The following is a 20,669-nucleotide window of genomic DNA, read 5'->3' on the forward strand; positions in this document are numbered from 1 at the left end:
ATATCATGTTTCAAAACGCCCTCGCTTAGAAACTATAGGGCCTATCCCAAGCGGTTTAAGAAATTACAAAGGAACTGGTATACACTCTATCTAAATATCCATGATTCAGAATTCACTGGTACCAGCGAAACGAACGCACCATTATATCTTAAAGGAGTATCCCTATACTTCAACTTTCTTTTTACAGTTCCTTTCACCGATAACGGAGGATGGTAAAACATGGATATTTAGATAGAGCACATACTAGTTCCTGTGTAATTCCTTAACCGCTTGCGATAGGTCCTATAGTTTCTAAGTTAGGGAGTTTTAAAAGTAATTTTTCGAATTTTCAATGGATCATAACTCTGAAAGGAGACGTTTTTCGGTCCATGTTTATTAGAACTTTTTTTCTTTCATCTCAAGTAAGGAATCGCCTCCCAAAGGTTTTCGGTGGAGTTACCTACCACCCTGTATATGATTAGATTATAACTTTTGAAAAAACAATGTAGTATGACTACTTACGTACGTTCTTTTAGTCTTCACTGCTGCGAGCTGAAATCAGTCAAAAACGAGAGATGACTCTTTCCCTCCACCGACTTCAAAATATGTTTCCCCAATATATAGGTATAAAAAGTACTTGATTTTGGTGCAACACGACTCTAAAACTGTTTTACTGACAAGGGACATCACCCAATTGTCCGGCTCCGATTTCAATGAAATTTTTATTGCTGATAGAGGACATGTATTCATTACTTGCGATGACAGAAATTTTTGCCATGGTACAAGTTTTCTATTTTTTAATAATTTTTAAAGGTTGTGATGTGGTTAATAGAGATTACTGCAGATGTCCCTTACTACCCTTTGTAAACGGAGTGTTAATGAAAGAACAACCATGTAGATACGTATAGGGCCTAGAGGGAAGTCGTATGGTATGTATGGCCTTGACGCCAGCCATCTTGAAATCCGCCATTTTGAATTAAGGTCAAGTTTTTTAAATGGGAATAGGGTAATATGGTACATAATTTCGGGCTTGAATTTAATCAGGAAGACAATGGTGAAGCTAGTTTTGAGATACACTCATTGGGGAAAAGTTACAGGCATTTAATTATTCACTTACTACGTGCGGAAGTCCCTTACCTCCGCTTCTAACTCGCGTATTAATGATAATAAGCGGAGAAAGGTTTCGGTAATACATATTATGCCTAGAGGGAATTGATACGATAAGGGTATTATTGACGGCAGCCATTTTGAAATCCGCCATTTTGAATTAAAGTTAAGTTTTGAAAACAAAACCATAGCATGTGGCACCACATTTTAATAGTAAGTTTTCCCCAAAAGCCATTGGTATGCTTATTTTTGTTCTATAGTTAACCAATATGAATTTATGACTCTTCAATGTGCACGAAACGTCCATTATTCGATCTTTCAAATTGGCAACACTCCTAATTTTCATCGCATGTTTTCGGATTCCAACTGGCACTTTGCAGTTGTTTCCATGGCTCATGTTTTCTAAATTTATTTTCTTTTTTTAAGAGTTGCGATTTGTCAGTTCATGAATAGTGATGGGATAAGCATCCAGCAATCTTTCTGAAGTTTGAAGACTTGCCATGTAATTATTAATTTCATAGGCAATGTAATTATTTATTTCCTATACCTGCCCTTCAAAAACTCGTTTACTGACATGAATCATCGCAGAACGAAAGAACTCCAACTTTGCATTCAGGTAATACCGGAGACGTAGCTTGTAATGGATAGTAGATGAGACGAGAAATAAGTTGAAAATTCACTTCAAAAAAGGAAACGAAATATGATTGTTGTGTAAATCAATGGTCTTTTGCTTTGTTTTATATTTATTTGTTTATTGTATATTTATTTATTTATTTATTTTCTATGGCAATATTTTAGCTAGTCAGACAAAAAAGTCACTCGTTTTCTAGCGATTGTTGTTGATGGTTCATGTTTGTAAGATTTATAATCAGTATTGATTGGGAACTCGATTAAGTTACACCTCTTTATAAACAAGTTACCTGTTTTCGTATTTTGTTCACGGTATAAACAGTGTGTTGGAATCAGTCATATTATGTCCCTTTGATATTTTCTATCATTGCTGCTGTTCCTTTCAAGTTATAAAGTCGTATTTATTTATTTATTTTTTTTTTAAATACTGTTTGTCGTTTGCGCAACATGTAGGCTACATTTTATGATAATTTTGAGTTCTTGTTACACCAATTTCTTATAATTTCATTTGTATTTCTTTACATCACATAGGTCCATAGGTACCTCATGTACTCTGGGTTAAAATAAATAATTACACTGCTTAGGAAATTAAAAATTACATGGCAAGTCTTCAAAATTCAGAAAGATTGCTGGATGCTTATCCCAACACTATTCATGAACTGACAAATCGCAACTCTTAAAAAAAGAAAATAAATTTAGAAAACATGAGCCATGGAAACAATTGCAAAGTGCCAGTTGGAATCTTAAAACATACGATGAAAATTAGGAGTGTTTCCAATTTGAAAGATGGAATAATGGACGTTTCGTGCATATTAGAAGAGTCATAAATTCATATTGGTTAACTATAGAACAAAAATAAGCATACCATTGGCTTTTGGGGAAAATTTACTATTAAAATGTGGTGCCACATGCTATGGTTTTCAGTTTTCAAAACTTCACTTTAATTCAAAATGGCAGATTTCAAAATGGCTGCCGTCAATGATATCCTTATCATATCACTTCCCTGTAGGCATAATATGTATTACCGAAACCTTTATCCACTTATTATCATTAATACGCGGGTTAGAAGCGGAGGTAAGTGACTTACGCACATAGTAAGTATAAACAATTAATATGCTTGTAACTTTTCACCAAATGGGCGCATCTTAAAACTATCTTCACCATTGTCTTCCTGATTAAATTCAAGCCCAAAATTATGTACCATATTACCCTATTCCCATTTTAAAAACTTGACCTTAATTCAAAATGGCGGATTTCAAGATGGCTGCCGTCAACGTCATACGTACCATACGACTTCCCCCTAGGCCCTATACGTATCTACATGGTTGTTCTTTCATTAACACTCCGTTTACAAAGGGTAGTAAGGGACATCTGCAGTAATCTCTATTAACCACATCACAACCTTTAAAAATTATTAAAAAATAGAAAACATGCACCATGGCAAAAATTTCTGTCATCACAAGTAATGAATACATGTCCTCTATCAGCAACAAAAATTTCATTGAAATCGGAGCCGGACAATTGGGTGATGTCCCTTGTGAGTTAGTCAATTTAACAGTGAGCTAAAGTAGTATCTCTCATTCCGACAGTAAAAGTGCCAGCGCTTGGATAAAGTTTTAATTGCGTCTTTTTTCTTTATTAATTTGAGGAAGTTTGAATGGAATTGCGTCCATATTTCAAATTTGAATATAAATAAATATTCCAGCTTTGAGATCATTTGAAGTTTAAAAAATAGTTCCATTGTTTACAGCGTTCTCAAGTCTATATATAACAAGAATTTTAGGAATGATCAAAAAATGTAAATATATATATATATATATATATATATATATATATATATATATATATATATATATATATATATATATATATATTGCGACAATGGCTAATAATTAGTTTTTGGATCCACAAACTTTTCGAACGGTCCCTAAATCGAGTTTTCGTTGAGTTAACTTATACTTTGGATTTGGCTACAGTATATGCAGTTCTCCAGATATAAAGCCTACAAGAAAACTTTTAACTGAAATATATAGGATTTTTTGTATCAGGGACCACAAAATTTTTGAACGGACCCTAAATCGAGTTTTCGTATATTTTACGGAATGACCACATCGTACTGAGTTAACTGATAGTTAGGATTTGGCTACACTATATGTAGTTCTTCAGATATAAGGCTTACAAGAAAATTTTTGCCTGAAATGTATTGGGTCTTTTGACCTCAAAAAATGAAAATGATATTGCAGGTAATCGAATCAAGGGAAAGCTGCTGAACCGTTTAAAATGAACATTTTGATATAAATAAATCTCTATCTCGATGAGTTAAAGGCATATCGTCAGGCAGGGCCGGCTCTACCATATATGCAATACTATGTTTAGACGGGGCGGCAAAATCAGCCATAACTATACTATTTAAAATAAATATTTCTTGTTAGAAACACACTTCATGATGATGGTAGTTAAATTTACTAAGCTGACTTCCTATTTGAATATTACATTCATAAATAATGTTTAGGGCGCATTACTTTAAATTCACATGCGAAAGTAAATGGTCAAACAAATCCCAGCATGAATTGCTCGATTATTGTCAAATACAAGAAATTAATTCTCGAACAGTAGTGTGCACCTGTTCCATTTAGTTACTTATCACCACTGGCGTATTTATTGGGGGCTTCCAAGCTTGTGGGAATGTTCGAATAGTAGATTCTTGGGATATTCATTATTCAAATAGTAGATACTTGGAATATTCATTATTCGAATGTTCGAATAGTAGATTCTTGGGATAGGGGAAGTCAGTTGAATATGAGCATAGTTAATGAAAATTCTAATATATCTCAAAAATGATGTATTACAGAAAGTAAAAAGTCTCACTAAAAGAAAGCCTGTTCTTTCGTTTACAAACGCGAAACAGTACAAGGTTATAACTACTTTTGTTCGTGAGTAATAAACAGGTTAATAAGGTAGATGGTTAGTGCTCATATTTTCCGTAGTACCCGGGTATTATGAGCACTTCGTAGGGCAAATATGAGCAGCATTTCTTTTCTACTATTTTCACATGAAATACAAAGCAGATACCAAAAAAAGTGTACAGAAAAAGAAATGAAACGTAAATGATAACAATAACGAGCAAAAGATAGTTGCACATGCATGTAAAACATTGTTCATTTCAAGAGCCCTATCTATTGGTGTGACCTAAATAACTAGGCATTAAATCTGCTACAATAATCACAGACAAAGAACTCAGGGCACTCGACGTTCACACAAAGAACATGATACCAGTCTTGGCACATATCACACTTGATCCATTCTTCCCCTTTGGAGTTTTTACTAAAGTTTCCTTCACAAATACGGCAAATACTTTCATTCTCCTCACACTGTGTGGATGAGACTGTCCTCTTACTTGGCTTAGCACTTCTGGCGTTTTCTCAATGAAATTATTATTATCCACTTGAGCTTTAGATTTATTATGGATGTCTGCGAGCTTCAGATTTATTTATGGATGTCTGCTTGTTCACCTTCTGCACACAAACTGTGACAACACCCATCCCACACAGGGCTGGAGTGATTGACCGGAAATACGCGAAATGTATCCAAGATGATCATAAACTTGAAGATTGTAGAATTTATATTATCGATGTTATTACGGAATGTCTACTTTAGTTAACATCTGCAAAAGCTCCTCACGTCCATTTCTTTCATTACTTTCAAAAGAAGAAAAAAGATATGCGTGCCGATATTAAACTGAATTCCAAAGCTCATATTTCGCTGACTCTAAATGATATTTTAATGTGTTGGGTCGACAACTCTTTTTATAGAAAAGAGTTGAACAAAAGACTGGCGTTGTGTTCCTAGACAGATCTGACTATGAACCCAGTGACGAATTATATACAAGGCATAGATAAGAAGTTTTAGTTTATTATTCATTACCCTGATTTTACTATAGCTCCAAAAAGCTACACTTTTTATTCTACGTACCTGTAAATTTGTCTATTATTTCACAACAACTGCAGCGAACGAACTTAGGCTACTCTCTGCTAATTCATGTAACTCCAAACAATGCTACGAACTTCGTTGTTTCCCTCTTGCGCAAGGTATAAGTGTGCTGTGTGAGTTTATGCTTCGTGCTGCTCATATTTTTTGACTGTTCATATTAAACTGACTTCCCCTATTCATTATTCGAATGTTCGAATAGTAGATATTTGGGATATTCATTATTCGAATGTTCGAATAGTAGATTCTTGAAATATTCATTATTCGAATGTTCGAATAATAGATTCTTGGGATATTCATTATTCGAATGTTCGAATAATAGATTCTTGAAATATTCATTATTCGAATGTTCGAATAGTAGATACTTGGAATATTCATTATTCGAATGTTCGAATAATAGATACTTGGGATATTCATTATTTGAATGTTCGAATAGTAGATTCTTGGGATATTCATTATTCGAATGTTCGAATAGTAGATTCTTGGGATATTCATTATTCGAATGTTCGAATAATAGACTCTTTGGATATTCATTATTCGAGTATCAGAAAAAAATAGAATAATTTTAACGCACTAGTACCTGCCTCGAGCAGTGTATTTATCATGTTACTTTGACGGAAGGGGATATCCCAAAGGAGTAGATGGGGTTAAAAATTTTTGTAAAAAAAAACATCAATATCATGAGCCTGTCAAGTTAAGGTGAAACAAGAATTATAGAAATGATACAAAAAAATGGATCAAAAGATTACCATCTTGGTAGGGCGATCATACGCCACGTGTTGACCGAGAAAGTACCGTTTTAGAGGCATGTCACGGCCGTCCCGTCAGTAGATGAAAAAAATAGTATTTGTCCCGTTTTATGCAAATGAAAGAAGTAAATAAAAACCCAGTACCTTTACTCCTTGTAAAAGTATTAATACTTAATAATAACAAAGAGGCAAGAGTTGAACTGAAATTTCCTACATTAAACGTGATCTATAGTTCGGAGTACTGCTCGAAAGCTATTGTCAAGAAGATAAGTTCTTCTGTGACATAGGTTCTTCTTTCATTCTTCAGTTCTAGAGTCAACTTCTCAGCCAATGTAATATCAAGGATTCGTGCTAGAGTAAAAGAGCAAATATAGGCAGCATCATGTCCCATTATACTGTAAGTTAAATGCTGCTTATATTTTATAGCTTATATACACTATAATGTTATATTACAATATAAATGTATTAGAAATTGCTAAGATAAACAGGAACTAATTTACGCACTGATCTATTTCTTCATTTCTCACGATTTTTAAAAAGCCGGATCCTGTCCCGTTTTCAGCTGAAAATTTTATGGTCACCTTAGATTTGGCTAATAACTTTTCAGATCAGGGAACACAAATTTTTTGACCTTCCCGTAAATCGAGTTTTCGTATATTCTACGGAATAAGGACATCATGCTGAGTTAAGTGATAGTTTGGGTTTGGCTACACTGTATGCAGTTCTCTAGATATAAGGCCTATAAGAAAAAAATTAATTGAAATATATTGGATCATTTGATCTAAAAATACAGTATCACGAACCTGTGTAGTCAGCATATAAACTCCTATTAAAAATGAGCCCTGTTCAAATTTCCCTTTTTCAAAGAGAAAACGAGAAATATTTACACTTCTTCGTCACATCGAAACCGACATTTTCTCCTTTTCTTGTTACATCAGAGGAAACTGGGTGAATGGTTTGAAATGAATTTTGAAACAGTAATCAAGCTAGATTTTCGTTATGTCACTTGATTAAATAGTGCAGCCTAAGAGAATAGAGAAGTTCAAAAGTTGTCCTAAAAAAATGTTGTATGAGTTTCTATCACAAAATTCTCATTGAAGTGCATATCTAAACGTGGGATGGTCGTTCAAATACTCTCCAAATAACTACTTTCCTCGTGTGAAGAACTAATATTTTAGTTAGTATAAAAAACGCAATTAGAAATCGATTCAAGCTTGGATACTTTTAGCGTTAGCATGAACAGTAATTCAATCGTTCCATTTTGAGGTTTTTTCTCGTGACCTTATGGATGGCTTGTTTAACAAATAGTATCACTGGATTCATCGTTCTCAAATTATTACAAAAATTGCAATTATAAGTTTATCCAACGTGGACATTTCTATACCATTGGCATTTTTTATCTCTCTATTTCTGTTATGCATAAAAAATAATAATCTATATATTAAAATGCTACGTTTATATTTTTGTGATCAAGGAAAGTTTATGAAAGTTTACATGTTTGTGGTGGACGTTTATATGTTTGTGGTCATTTTTTTTTTTTTTTTTTACAATAATATCTCGGAAACCACAAGCTCTAGAAAGATGCCATTTTCACTGATCAATTGTAAATTTTTTGTAGATTGTTCAGTTCTAATTGAATTTTAAAACAAATGGCCGTTATTTCTTTATTACATCTTTTAGGGGTACACTGGAAGTATTGACATTTTAAAAAACATCATATCCTACGAGTTATACACTCCAATACCACACATTTGTATACGGTGTTACTATATTTGTCCGGCGTTTGTTTCATGGCCTAATGATAATGAAAAACGAAGGATAATCCAACGTGGAAGGATAATGTTCTTCACTCTAAGATGAATCTTTATTGTTTGGAGTGTTTTGTCCAATAAACAACCGGACATTATAATCCAGTACAACTGGACAATAAATCACTGACATTATAATTAATTGTGTGTGTAATGTATTTGCTTATTACATACTGCATGCAAGAAGAAAGAAAACACTGATCATACATAAATTAGAAACTCCAAACGAAAGCAGGCTTAAATCTTGCGAACGGTGCGAGATATTGAAAAAAATAATCGAAAAAATCTCCCCTTTATGGTATCCCTTGCGATTTTTATCAAGACGTCCTACACTTGTGTCTGTAAAGGAACATGTACAGATGTGAGGAATGACAAGGAGATTTCATGCTCATATATGAATGATGCGCTGTGTAGGGAGCGCAGTTTCAGCTATAGTATTCTTGTAATCGTGCATAGTAAATGTTAGTATTTTGGATAGAAACAACTATTTCAATTTGCTTTTTATTTTATTCCAATTATAGTGTGGGCAACTGGTTGAAAGGGCGATAGATGCTTTGTGACCATGACTGTATATGTACACGACCAGTTCATTACACATTTTTCAGAATAATAAATTCGAAATTTCTGTGAATGGACATGAAAAATGCATCTCGTATTGTAGTACATTATCCTTACTGTTCCCAAAATAATGAAACTGTACATTGAGTGCCAATTCAAGTATATCCTTCAACATACTCCACTAAAAGCCCGGAACACTAGATCATAAATTGCAAACAATTTGTGAAGCGAATATCGATAACTAGAATAAACGAATCATTTCTCAATAGCTATTCCCAGGCTACTACATCCTGAATACAATATTCTTTAAAACTGAGCCTCAATTTATGCCAAATGTTTTTCAACATTAAGACACTTGCTTTCCAGTATCACAATGTATGAAAACTTCACCTGGTGCATTTGCTTTCACAACCCTGGGTGTAAGTATTAAATATAAATAATGTGAGATCAAGATTTTTTTTAAAAAAAAAGATGATGAAATCAGTAAAGTGATCGTATGCAAAATTTACAATAATTGGAAAACCTACAAATCAGACAATATTTTCGGGTTTATTTGTTTCTTCTCAACTGACATTTATCTTTATAACAGCTTGTATGTCGTTTCTTCAAATAATAAAATGATTAGTTTGTGGAAATGTAAAACCATGTAGTCAAATTTCAACTATACACATTCATCAAAACTAGTTGGAAAAGAAAAGTTTCTCCCGAAACTGAAAAAAAAAATACCTAGTATATTTTAATTTCCCCCCAGTAAACATTATATGAGGCGCCTAGCATCAAAATCTGCCACATCCATTTCGCTTAGTTTCCAATAATCTCGCAAGACGTGCAGTGAAGCTCCATATACACGCATACAAAGTCCCATATTTGAACTACTTTTTTAGTCTGAAATATTAAGCTTTTAAACAAAATTCTGTTTCCATGAAATTCCTTTAGATCAAACATATAACAAGCGATATGTAACTCAACTTCGGTTAAAAAATGGATTTGGCGAATTTTAATACTAGGTGTCTCATACAATGTATAATCTGTAAAGTTGACAACACTTGGAAAGTGATTCCTCACACCACAATAAGACAAAACGTGGGTTACAAATGCTTTCTTTCGGCGCTATGACCACCCTAAAATTTGTCGGACCTTTGAACGTTTCGTTTAGATAGGTCTGCACATTTCTGTCAAAGTGTTCAGATGCAGTGTCATACTGGAAACACATTTGGTGTCTTACGTTCAAGGAACACATTTTCTAACAGTTCTGGTAGAACGCGCAAAAATACAAGAGACGTACCTCCACACAGGTTGTCGGTAATAAGTAATGTTCTACCATGAAATTATCATATGAGACCTTTGTACTTTTGGATACTACATATTATGTTCTAAATTATTCAGATGGCCGCTAGAGTAATTATCCTATATGTAACAAAGAATATTAAACAACAAAGAACATTTAAAACAACATTAAAATTAACACGTTTGTAGTATAGGGTTCTCCTTCCATACAGAATTTCATTATTTATCGGACCAAATTACAATTGTGGCATTTTTTCTCTGGCGATTCCTTTCCCCCGTCAAATCACTACAACCACCTTAATAATATAGCCACACACACACACACACAAAACTAAAAGTTCTAGGCACCGGATCCCAGGGTGTGGATTTCATGTATTTTGTTACATAGAATCCAAACTTCCAAACCCCAGGAAAATCAATCGTGTCAATTTTTTGTAATGGCTGAAAAACGTGAGTGATTTTGGATAGGGAGAAAACGCATAACACAGCTATGCAAATAATAAATAAATAAATAAAGTTCTGTGACTCGGACCCCAATGTATTTTGTTACGTAGAATCCACATTTCGAAACCCTAGAACGATTGACCGTGTCAATTTTGTTTTATGGAAGAAAAAGTGTCATCTCTATCCTAAATCCTCAAAATTTTGGCCTATAACAAAAAATGGACACGGTCAATCGCCCTGGAGTTTCAAAATATGGATCCTGCGTAACAAATTGGATTCTGTGTAACAAAATACATTGAATACACACCCTGGGGTCCGGTACACAGAACTTTTATTCTTTTGTGTGTTGTTGTGTAATCGAATAACAAAACAAAACTAGAAGTGGATACTGTACAGAGTTTTATTGTTCGTACATTTTGGCAAATCGGTAAAGTAATGCAGAAAAACACTTATCTCCTCACCGAACATTTCCTTCGCCCAATAAAAGCATCTGTAAATAACAGTAGTGACTTTACGAAACAAATCCAATAACTTATCACATACATACTACTAAATAGTAGATAATGAGAATGAGAATTGCCAACTCTGAAAAATAAAACTAAAGGTACCCATCCATAACTCTAAAACAGATTATGAATAATTGTATTTTAAATCTTAGAACCTGTCAAAAAATATTGGTTAGCTGGCAAAATACTTACCAGTTGGCAGCCCCAATAATAATGTCAGTATTTCTTAAATGTTGGACCAACTAGAACATTTTTAAAGATCAGAGGTAACCTATGTATTTATTTGAGAATGTTCAAGATACGGCTGAAGAACATTTTATGCTTCAAATTAGAAAGATATTTCTCAAAGGTCGCCCAGGGGATATATTTAAACGTATCGTTCAGCAATCACCTGGATGGACTAAGGAAAAACTTTGTAAATCCTCGGTTAGGATGGCAGGCTTATAGATTCGAACTCGGACCTTTGGATTACGAACCAACAAACGCTAATAATTTATCTAATTGCATAGTAAACGTAACATTAATTACAATACCTGACACTTGTGAGGTACACTTGCATAAAATCCGTCGTGCAGGCCATCACACTTGAAAGTTATATCCTCGGGAATACTATTGTAGAATGGGTAATCAGTAAGGTTGTACCCATTTAGTTCTCGAGGTAAATTAGGATCATAAATATAATCTATTTGTGGAATGCCTGTAAGAACAGATTTTGTTGTATTCACATGCTCCTCTTCAGTTTCTTCTACTTCTTCATGTAGAGGCTCAGGTGTTGTGGTTGTTGTTGAGTTCTTCCTTGAGATTTTCACTCCTCCTTCGATCGCAGGTAGCAGCAACAATAGTGCTAAAAAGAAAAAGAGAAATAAAAGCTAACATCTTGCGTATGATAAACTATATTATTTTGCTTTTAACCTCAACAAAATCTCAATTACATTCATTCAGAAATAATAAAATCTGAACTTTAAATATTAGGTTTTAGATTACTTTAAATACCTGCAGTTTATTTCCACTATACGGGCAGATTTTCATGCAAGCGTCCGTTTCGTTGCTTGCGATTTCTATTTGTAGAGAACATAAAGTTGTGTTACACTTAGAACCGTAGTTAAATAACTTTCTCAATTGGCTATTCAGTCACATCGCAAGCAAAGAACGCAACGCACGCTTGCATCAAAATCCGCCTTAATTAATGGAACTAGACATTGTGATAAGGGACGTGGTAGTCAGGTGAACTGCTCGCTACCGATGCTACAGGGCTTTGCACAAATTTAATGGAATGGAATGTATCATATACTGTTTAACTTGCTTTTCCATTGAGTTTTCATTAAGAAATTGGTATTCTATTAGACAAGAATGTAAGATTCTCATGTCGTGTATTGAATCGAACCAGGAATAAATATACATGCGTTCCAAACAGAGCCGTAGTCATGGGGCTGGAAGAGAGCGGGGCCATTGCCCGGGCATTCATAGCAAAAGGGGGCTGAAGGGCAAGAAGAACGAAAAAGTGTTGGAAAATAGTAAACGACGCGGAGCCACGTAAAAGTATTGGTGCCTTATAAAATCAATATTGTTGTCGGCTTGCAAAGTAATAGATTTGGTAAAAAAAAAAAAAAATTCTTGATCGCTCCGTTCGCAACCCAAACGATTCAATAAGAGTCACAACAACATTTTCCTTATTACTTTTTTAAAAAAGTTATTATATATGATTTGTTAAGAAAAATCCATTAAGAAAAGTCTGTTGCTAAGAAAACTTTTGCTTTCTGTCGTATTATTAGGTTTAGTGGCCCACACTTGTAGCTGTGTAGTGCAGTGGCTTTCTGGCACACAATACAGGACCCGCAGTATCTCCTTATCTGCTCTGCTCTCTTATCTTCGGCCAAACAGGTCTCTTAGTTTTGGTACCAGATTCGATGCAGGTAGGTGTTCACTGTCATAGTGGTGGTATTGCAGAAGTGGTAGAATCAAAACACCTGGAGCACAGATCCTTACACTTTCCTTGGCTTTCTTGCATAATCTTCCGCTAAACAAAACATATAGTGCCTTATGCAGAGTCGTTTTGACGTATGATTAGCATCATACTAAAAGCCTGACTACTGCAGGAAACATATGTTAGTCGAACTCTTTAGTATGGCACTAATAACGCGTCAGAACAACTCCGCATAAGGCCCATAATGTTTACTTTTCAACTTATTTGTCGTTTCGGTATTTTCTGTTGCCTTCTTCACAGGCCCATAATCTGGATCTGAAGATTGTAACTCACGTAGCATTGAGATCAATTTTCTAATTTCGCAAGGTACTTCTTCAAACAATGCCATCAAGGTTTGGCGTAATATCGGCTTAGTGGCAATGTCAATCTCATTACTCACCTGAGAACAATGGACATCCGCTTTATAGTCGCTAGAACGGACGAACTCAAACTCGAAGTCCAAGCTTGTGAGTTCCAATGCCCTCCTAGTTAGGCGTTGAGTCGTAAGCCGACAACGCAGAATAATTTTAACACTTGATGGTCGGACCTAACTCGAAACTTTCGTCCTACTAAATAATGTTTAAATTTAGCCATGCCCTCTACCAGGTCCCTAGTTGTCAGTTACAGTGTACGCCCTCTGAGCACTGTTGAATACCTAGGAATACTTGAGCTTTCGATGAAGAGAAGATGCTTAATTCAAATAGTAAAAGTGATAGAATTATTATTGATGTATACATAAAGCACAAAGGTTCTAGGATGCACCGAAATAAATTTAATGTTTACATCAGTTTTACACATATTCGCTTATGAAATTAAACCAGTATTGTGTTCTTAGAACATACTCTTTACAGATAGGCTTTGAAGGTAAAGGTTACGGACCGTCTGCTAATGGATGCCGGTTCTTTCTTGTTAATATGCAAAAAATCGATAAAGCTCTTATCATTCATGCATATAACGAATTAAATGTGCTTTTAGATTGTGAATAACCTCTTTAATGTATATAGTTTCTTTGTATGTTTCTATTATGTAATAATAGTGTGTAGGCAGAGATATTTGTAAAAATCATCTTCTACTTGGTCTGGTGGGTTTGCCACCAAAGATCAGCAAGTCGCAGGTGATTCACAGTGGGATGAGGCACAGAAGAAAAATGTTTGTTTCATTTTTCGATTTCAATACTTATATTAACTGATATGTTGTGTTTTAACATATAATTAGATACTCAAAACTTGTAAGTATGTGATGAAATTATTAATAAAACTAGAACACATAGCGAAATAAGTGTAATATAAATGTTTAAAGGACATCCATGTAAGGACGGACCAGGATAGCATCATTGCAAGAAACTGTTGCTACATAAAGAACTAGACAACAGCAAAAGGAGTCTAGCACTATTTACCACTAGGTTCCGGTATTACCTTGGTTCACGAAAGAACCACATGACACTTCGGTCTAGAATTTGGAAGGATATAGGTCAGCTCCACTCACCCTTCAGTTAGATACTACGGTTGTTAATTTTTTAAAGAGAAAACATCTGCTATATGTCCCTATAGTAAAAGAGGCATCGTACAATACCTTATCGGGAGTGAGCAGTCGAATATGATATTTAACTGTGTAAATACCACACAATTCTCATGTGATAGTTAGGGCGGTGTACGCTTTTACACTAAATCTATTCCTCCTGTCAAATTTTTACGCGGAATTAGACCAATGTATAACTTGTAATAAACAAAACATTTTTACAGGCCTTAAGAAGAAACAAAGTGACAAATCTCTCGATTATTTACAAAAGTTGTAAGAGATTGTGGTGCCTAAAACATTACATTATGCACATATTGGCAACGTAACTACAGAACTATAGGAATCACTAGTTATTATTTGATTTAGCCGAAGAGGCCAGTAGGTTTTGAACACCCTGTATTAACGTAATACTTACCATTTATCAGTCACCAACTATCTAGTAACTTAATAAGCCACTGCGCCAATTCAGTGGCTTAATAGATTATGCCATTTACAAGCAGATAAGAAGAGCCCCAGACTCGAACCTAGGACCTCTCTAAATGGAAGAAGAGAGTTGACATCAAAAGAGAAGAGATGTCCCAAACTTTCAATCAGTCTTGGTAAGTAACGTAACGCAAATAACTCGTTACTTTTTAAGTAGATATTCTTAGTAACGCGTTACATTTTTCAAAGTAACTGTATCGGTAACGCGTTACAAATTCTACTACTACCTATACTACTATACCAAATTTTTAAATTGGGCAATTTCCAAAATTAAAGGGGTGAGCCATTGTACCCCTCCTAAATTTCAAGAGGTGCGCCAATGTACCTATGCCTTATAAAAGAGAATGGACCCCTGTACACACATATATAATCATGCAAGGTGATATGACCACATCAAAGGGAATAAATAGGGTCAATAATCGACTTCATAGCAAACACGTGGTCGTACTAACTTTTGGGAAGCTTTTAACCATGAAAGGAAACGAGACGGACCACCCAAACTTATAATTGTACGATATTTATTAGTGTCCTTTGTTACTATACCAAATTTTAAAATTGGTCAATTTCCAAAATTTAAGGGGTGAGCCATTGTACCCCTCCCAAATTTCAAGAGGTGCGCCAATGTACCTATGCCTTATAAAAGAGAATGGACCCCTGTACACATATATATAATCATGCAAGGTGATATGACCACATCAAAGGGAATAAATAGGGTCAATAATCGACTTCATAGCAAACACGTGGTCGTACTAACTTTTGGGAAGCTTTTAACCATGAAAGGAAACGAGACGGACCACCCAAACTTATAATTGTACGATATTTATTAGTGTCTTTTGTTACTATACCAAATTTTAAAATTGGTCAATTTCCAAAATTTAAGAGGTGGGCCAATGTACCCCTCCCAAATTTTCAAAGGGATGCACCAATGTACCTATGTTTTATGAAAGAAAATGGAACCCTGTATACGCCCAAATAACCATATAAGGTAATAAGGCCTCATCAAAGGGAATAAATTGGGTCAAAAACCTCCGAAATGTGAATTTTCGGCAATTTTTACCCATGAAACGGAACGGGAAGGATCCCTCAAAACTTATAGAGGTACATACCCTTTTCATAGGCTACCATACCACATTTTTGAATTTGGAAATTTCCAAAATTTAAGAGGTGGTTCTAGGTACCTCTGCCAAATTTAGGGGGTGATCCAATGTACCCCTGCCAAAATTTAGAGGGGGGTGGTCATAAGTATCCCTACGTCATTGACCCCGGGCCAGGGGCATTACCTTTGACTTTTGACTTGTCAAAAAATGTTGACTCGACTAGATATAAAGAGGCCAGTACTACTTACGTGTTATGTATTAGTGAAACGGTGCTTGGTCATCGGAAGGGTTCCGAAGACGACAATCGCTTAGCGAACATGGAATACCATATTCCAGCTTGGTATGTTCCACTACCTGCCTCAACAGCTTCTTATGTAACCGCTCCAAGTGATTGCAAGGGGCATGGTAGCTCAGTGATCGATCGCTTACGTTTGGTGCGTGGGGTCCCTGGTTCGATACCCGCAAAAGTAACTTTGTGATGGACAACATCGTGTCATTGGATTTTCTCGGGTTCTCCCGTTTCCTACACATTCTTGTCCCACCAGTACTTCCATAGTCATTCATTTTCCTTAATCATCGTCTCCCTTAGCCTAACGGGTATAACGTGGGACGTTAAACTGAAAGACTTCATTTTCCAAGGGACTGCACTTTCTAATAAAGTGAGTACTCTATATTTTATTAACATCTTGTATTCAGGTTGTGCCATGGGCGCCATATTGAGATTATTAACACTACCATCATTTATTGACTACAACCCAGCCAGATACATGAATTTCTACTGGATTGTGTTTCATGTGTTTTCACCAGTGTATATACGTATATGTGTATTTCTACTTTTTCCTCTTTCTTTGTAGAACAGGAACCTTGCTTTTTATTATACGTAATTAATGTATTAAATCAACATCCTCAGAAAAGTTAATGATTATATATTACTGGACAACGGAGTATTTCTATAAACAAATCATATCTTATTCTATTATATTTCTTCAATGTCACTTTAATGTTGTTGTCAAACACAAATATTATCTTTTGCGAGCTATACTTTCTTCGAACTTTCCTCTAGTACTGTGCAGCAGCCACTTGTACAGGGGTTAGTTCAGAGGGGTACAAAGAAATGTAATAAAAATGGTAACAAAGGCATAAGCCTCACAGCATTCCACTGCCACTTGTACGCTTAAAAGCTCAGATAACATGCGAATAAAATGTGACATTGGGGATGTTAAAATTGATAAGTTGCGCCCAGGATTTTGTAAAACTTGTACGTGGTAGAGCGTAAGATTTGGGATTTGATTTGGGTTGCATTTAAATAAAATTGCATATTTACAAAATGAAATAGATAGTGATGTTGGTAGAAACTGGTAAGAAGGGAAATAAATATTGGAATAGGTTAATTTACTTGTACCTATTTGCAGGTTTTGATATTTTTTTATGATTTATTGGTGGACTGATGCTTGTTTGTTTGTGAGCTTTATTTATTTATTTATTTATTTTAGGTAGACGATGAAGTGCATGAAAGTCAAGGTTCAGTTTAAAAGGACACTCTGCAATACTGACTTTAAGGCGTCCTCGTCTATGCTCTATCAATCCAATGTGCTTTCTACTGGCTTATATGTTTACGAGAATGTCCAAAAAATCATTTGCGTGCTGTCACTTTCTTTTGTTTTAAATATAGGTGGCGTGGTGGTGCGTATTCTCACATGTGGTTAGATGAATGGCAGGGAAGTACAGATGTTGTTCTAAAAGGATAGATTTTATAAATACTATTGAATTTATTTCATTGTTGAGGGTTTGCGCTGCTTGAAAAAAGATAATGTATAATGTCCGTAATGATATTTATTTAATTTTCCTTTTAACGTTCTTGTACTTCAATTTGAATTGTCAGCGTCCTTTAAAAAGGACAGTAGGAACATAAGAGTCAACAAATTACGAAAATCAAATGTATTGTGCTTCTTGTTGTTTTCATACAATTTTAATTTCTGCTACTATATTTACATAACATTTAACTGCATACTGTGCAATATGAAATATTTTTATTAAAATAAGTGGATTAGTGTTCTCTTCAGCAGTCAGGATCATATTTTGAAGTACAAGGCCAAATATTATTCAATTATTTTCCTCACAACATAATTAACTCTTTATCAGCATTATTCTATCGCAAACTAACCTTTCCCTAAGAAATTTTAATTTAGATGTTGAATAATCAAATTGTATTTTATGGTGTACAAGGCAGAAAATGTTACTAAACATATTCCTCACATCATGCGCAAATTTATCTATGACAACAACATTGTAGCTGTGGCTTCAAATGCTTTAATCCCATGAATACTGCTTCCAGATTTTCTCAAAGGGAGAAGGCGAATGTTATGATCCAAAAGCCTCATAACGTATATGTGTACAACACAGCAATGGGGCGTTAATGGTTCCGATCAAATATCAGTTTGTATCGCACTACAATTCGAGGGGAAAAAAAATGATACTTCCCATTGGTTATTTTTCTACTAGACGCTGCAACACAAAACTCATGGCAGTTACACAGACAACGGGGAGGAAACTTGGTCAACTGACATTTCGGAGAAGAATTGCACTGGCACTTTTGGAATTCAACAAATCCAGAGGGAAATGTAAACTCTTGCGCCCGTCCAGTCTTGAAAATGCAGACATGCGATTTGATCGTTGGATCATAAGCTGGTGTCTCAAGGAAAACAAAGTGCCGCCTGTGCCACAAGAAAGTGTCAAAAAAGTGTGTAAAGTGTGATGTAACCTTACACGTTGGTAAAGGTTTTGATGCGTACAACACGCCGAAATGAAAACAGAAGTGCAAGGAAAAGGATACTATTGAAAAATGCGCATTTTGATACCACGTGTGTATTTTGAAGAATAATATGTAATTTTTTCTAGAGTATGTAAAAGAAAGATATGTAATGAATAAAATATGAATAGCAACTGCAAATATAGCTGGGTTCTTCGTTACTTTACTTGCATTCTTCCTTTCTTTGTAATAGTTGACAAAAGTTTAGTTTTCAAAAATATATTATTTTTATACGTGCATGTGCCTACTGTCCTTTCTAAAGTACACCCCCCGGTGAAACTGGAAATGGAGGATCATCTTTTTTGCCTGTTTTCGTCATAAGGCAGTAATATGAGCTAAAATAAAAAAAAAGATTTAAAAAATTAATAAAAGATTTTTTTTTTCAGGCATAACTGGGTTAACAGATGAAAAATATAATAGCAAAGAAATTAAATGTCGAGTGAAAGCAAGGTATTCGTGTTATTATTCAGTTAAAAATGTCGTCGTCGTCGCGAATTCTGTCAAGGAATTTGAAGCTTAAAATATTATATAAAACGACAATCATGCCTGTTTTGTATGTTTGCAAAACATGGTTGCTCACTCTGAGAGAAGAACGTAGACTGAAAGTATTCGAGAACAAGATTCTGAGACGAATGTTCAGACCCAAGAGGAACGGGAATGGAGAATGGCGGAAACTTCATAACGAAGAACTACATAATGTATATAGTTTACTAAACATTGTTACGATCATGCAGCCAGGATGGATGAAAGTAGAAACGCTTTCGAACTCTTAACTGGAATTCCATTCGGAAAACGACCGTTAGGAAGACCTAAGCGCAGATGGAAAGACAATATTAAGATGGATCTCGCAGAAATGAGAATACAAGGTAGAAACTGGATCCAGTTGACTAAGGATAGAAGTCAATGGAGAGCTTTCGTAATGCGGCATTGAACCTTCGGGTTCCACAGGCCATAGAGTTAGTTTGTTAGTTTTTTAATATTTACAGGAAGTGCGCTACAGGTTTTTAATGAACTAAAAAAAACTATATGTCATTTTGTCCTTGGCCCCTAATTTTCCTTCTGGTAGTGTGAAATTTCTAATATTCGGAATTTCATATTTGCATTTTTATTGGAAATTTCGAGTTTCCATATCTCCAGGGAATACCGCTTAGGTTTCAAATCAAGTGACGCAACTATGTGTAATATTTCCCTTGCTCCTTAATTTTCTTCTTTGGAGGAAGAAATTTCCAATTTTCGGAATTTTTCCTTTACTTGTGTTACAAATCCTAGCTATGTGCTAAATTTCAAAACTTTCATGTCTACTGGAAGTACTCGATAGGTTTTAAATCAAATTACGTAACTATATGTGTAATTTTCCACTGTCCTCTAGTCTTCCTCCTCGGAGGAAGAAATTTCCAGTTTTCGGGTACCCTTTACTCTTTTTATATCACCAACCCTACATTTGTGCCAAATTTCAAGCTTCTGTTTCTACAGAAAGTACCCTATATAGGTTTAGAATCTAGACGCGTAGTTTTGCCCTCACAACTTAATATCCTCCTTGGAGGGTAAAGTTCGCAATTTTTTGCTGATTTTTCCTTTATTTGTATCACAAATTCTCCACTTGTGCCAAATTTTAATTTTCCATATCTACAGGAAGAAGTATCCTATAAGTTTTGAATCAAGAGGTGTAGTTTTGCCTTCGCCACTTAATTTTCCTACTTGGAGAAAACCGTTCCTAGTTTTCGGATTTTTCCTTTACTTGTAT

At 34.9% G+C, this 20,669-nt stretch overlaps 1 protein-coding gene across 1 annotated transcript in view; it reads right to left on the reverse strand.

Annotated features, from left to right (window-relative positions):
- LOC145673508 (uncharacterized) overlaps positions 1-20,669 on the reverse strand; it is a 293,832-nt gene that overhangs the window by 54,717 nt on the left and 218,446 nt on the right. The window contains exon 3 of the mRNA XM_081743276.1: positions 11,589-11,899. Within this exon, the coding sequence (XP_081599402.1) occupies positions 11,589-11,899 (311 nt within the window). The remainder of the gene's footprint in view (positions 1-11,588; positions 11,900-20,669) is intronic.

Source organism: Thermobia domestica, chromosome 16 (assembly GCF_964235325.1).
Source record: "Thermobia domestica chromosome 16, izTheDome1.hap1.1, whole genome shotgun sequence".
In the NCBI taxonomy this organism is placed as follows: Eukaryota; Metazoa; Arthropoda; class Insecta; order Zygentoma; family Lepismatidae; genus Thermobia; species Thermobia domestica.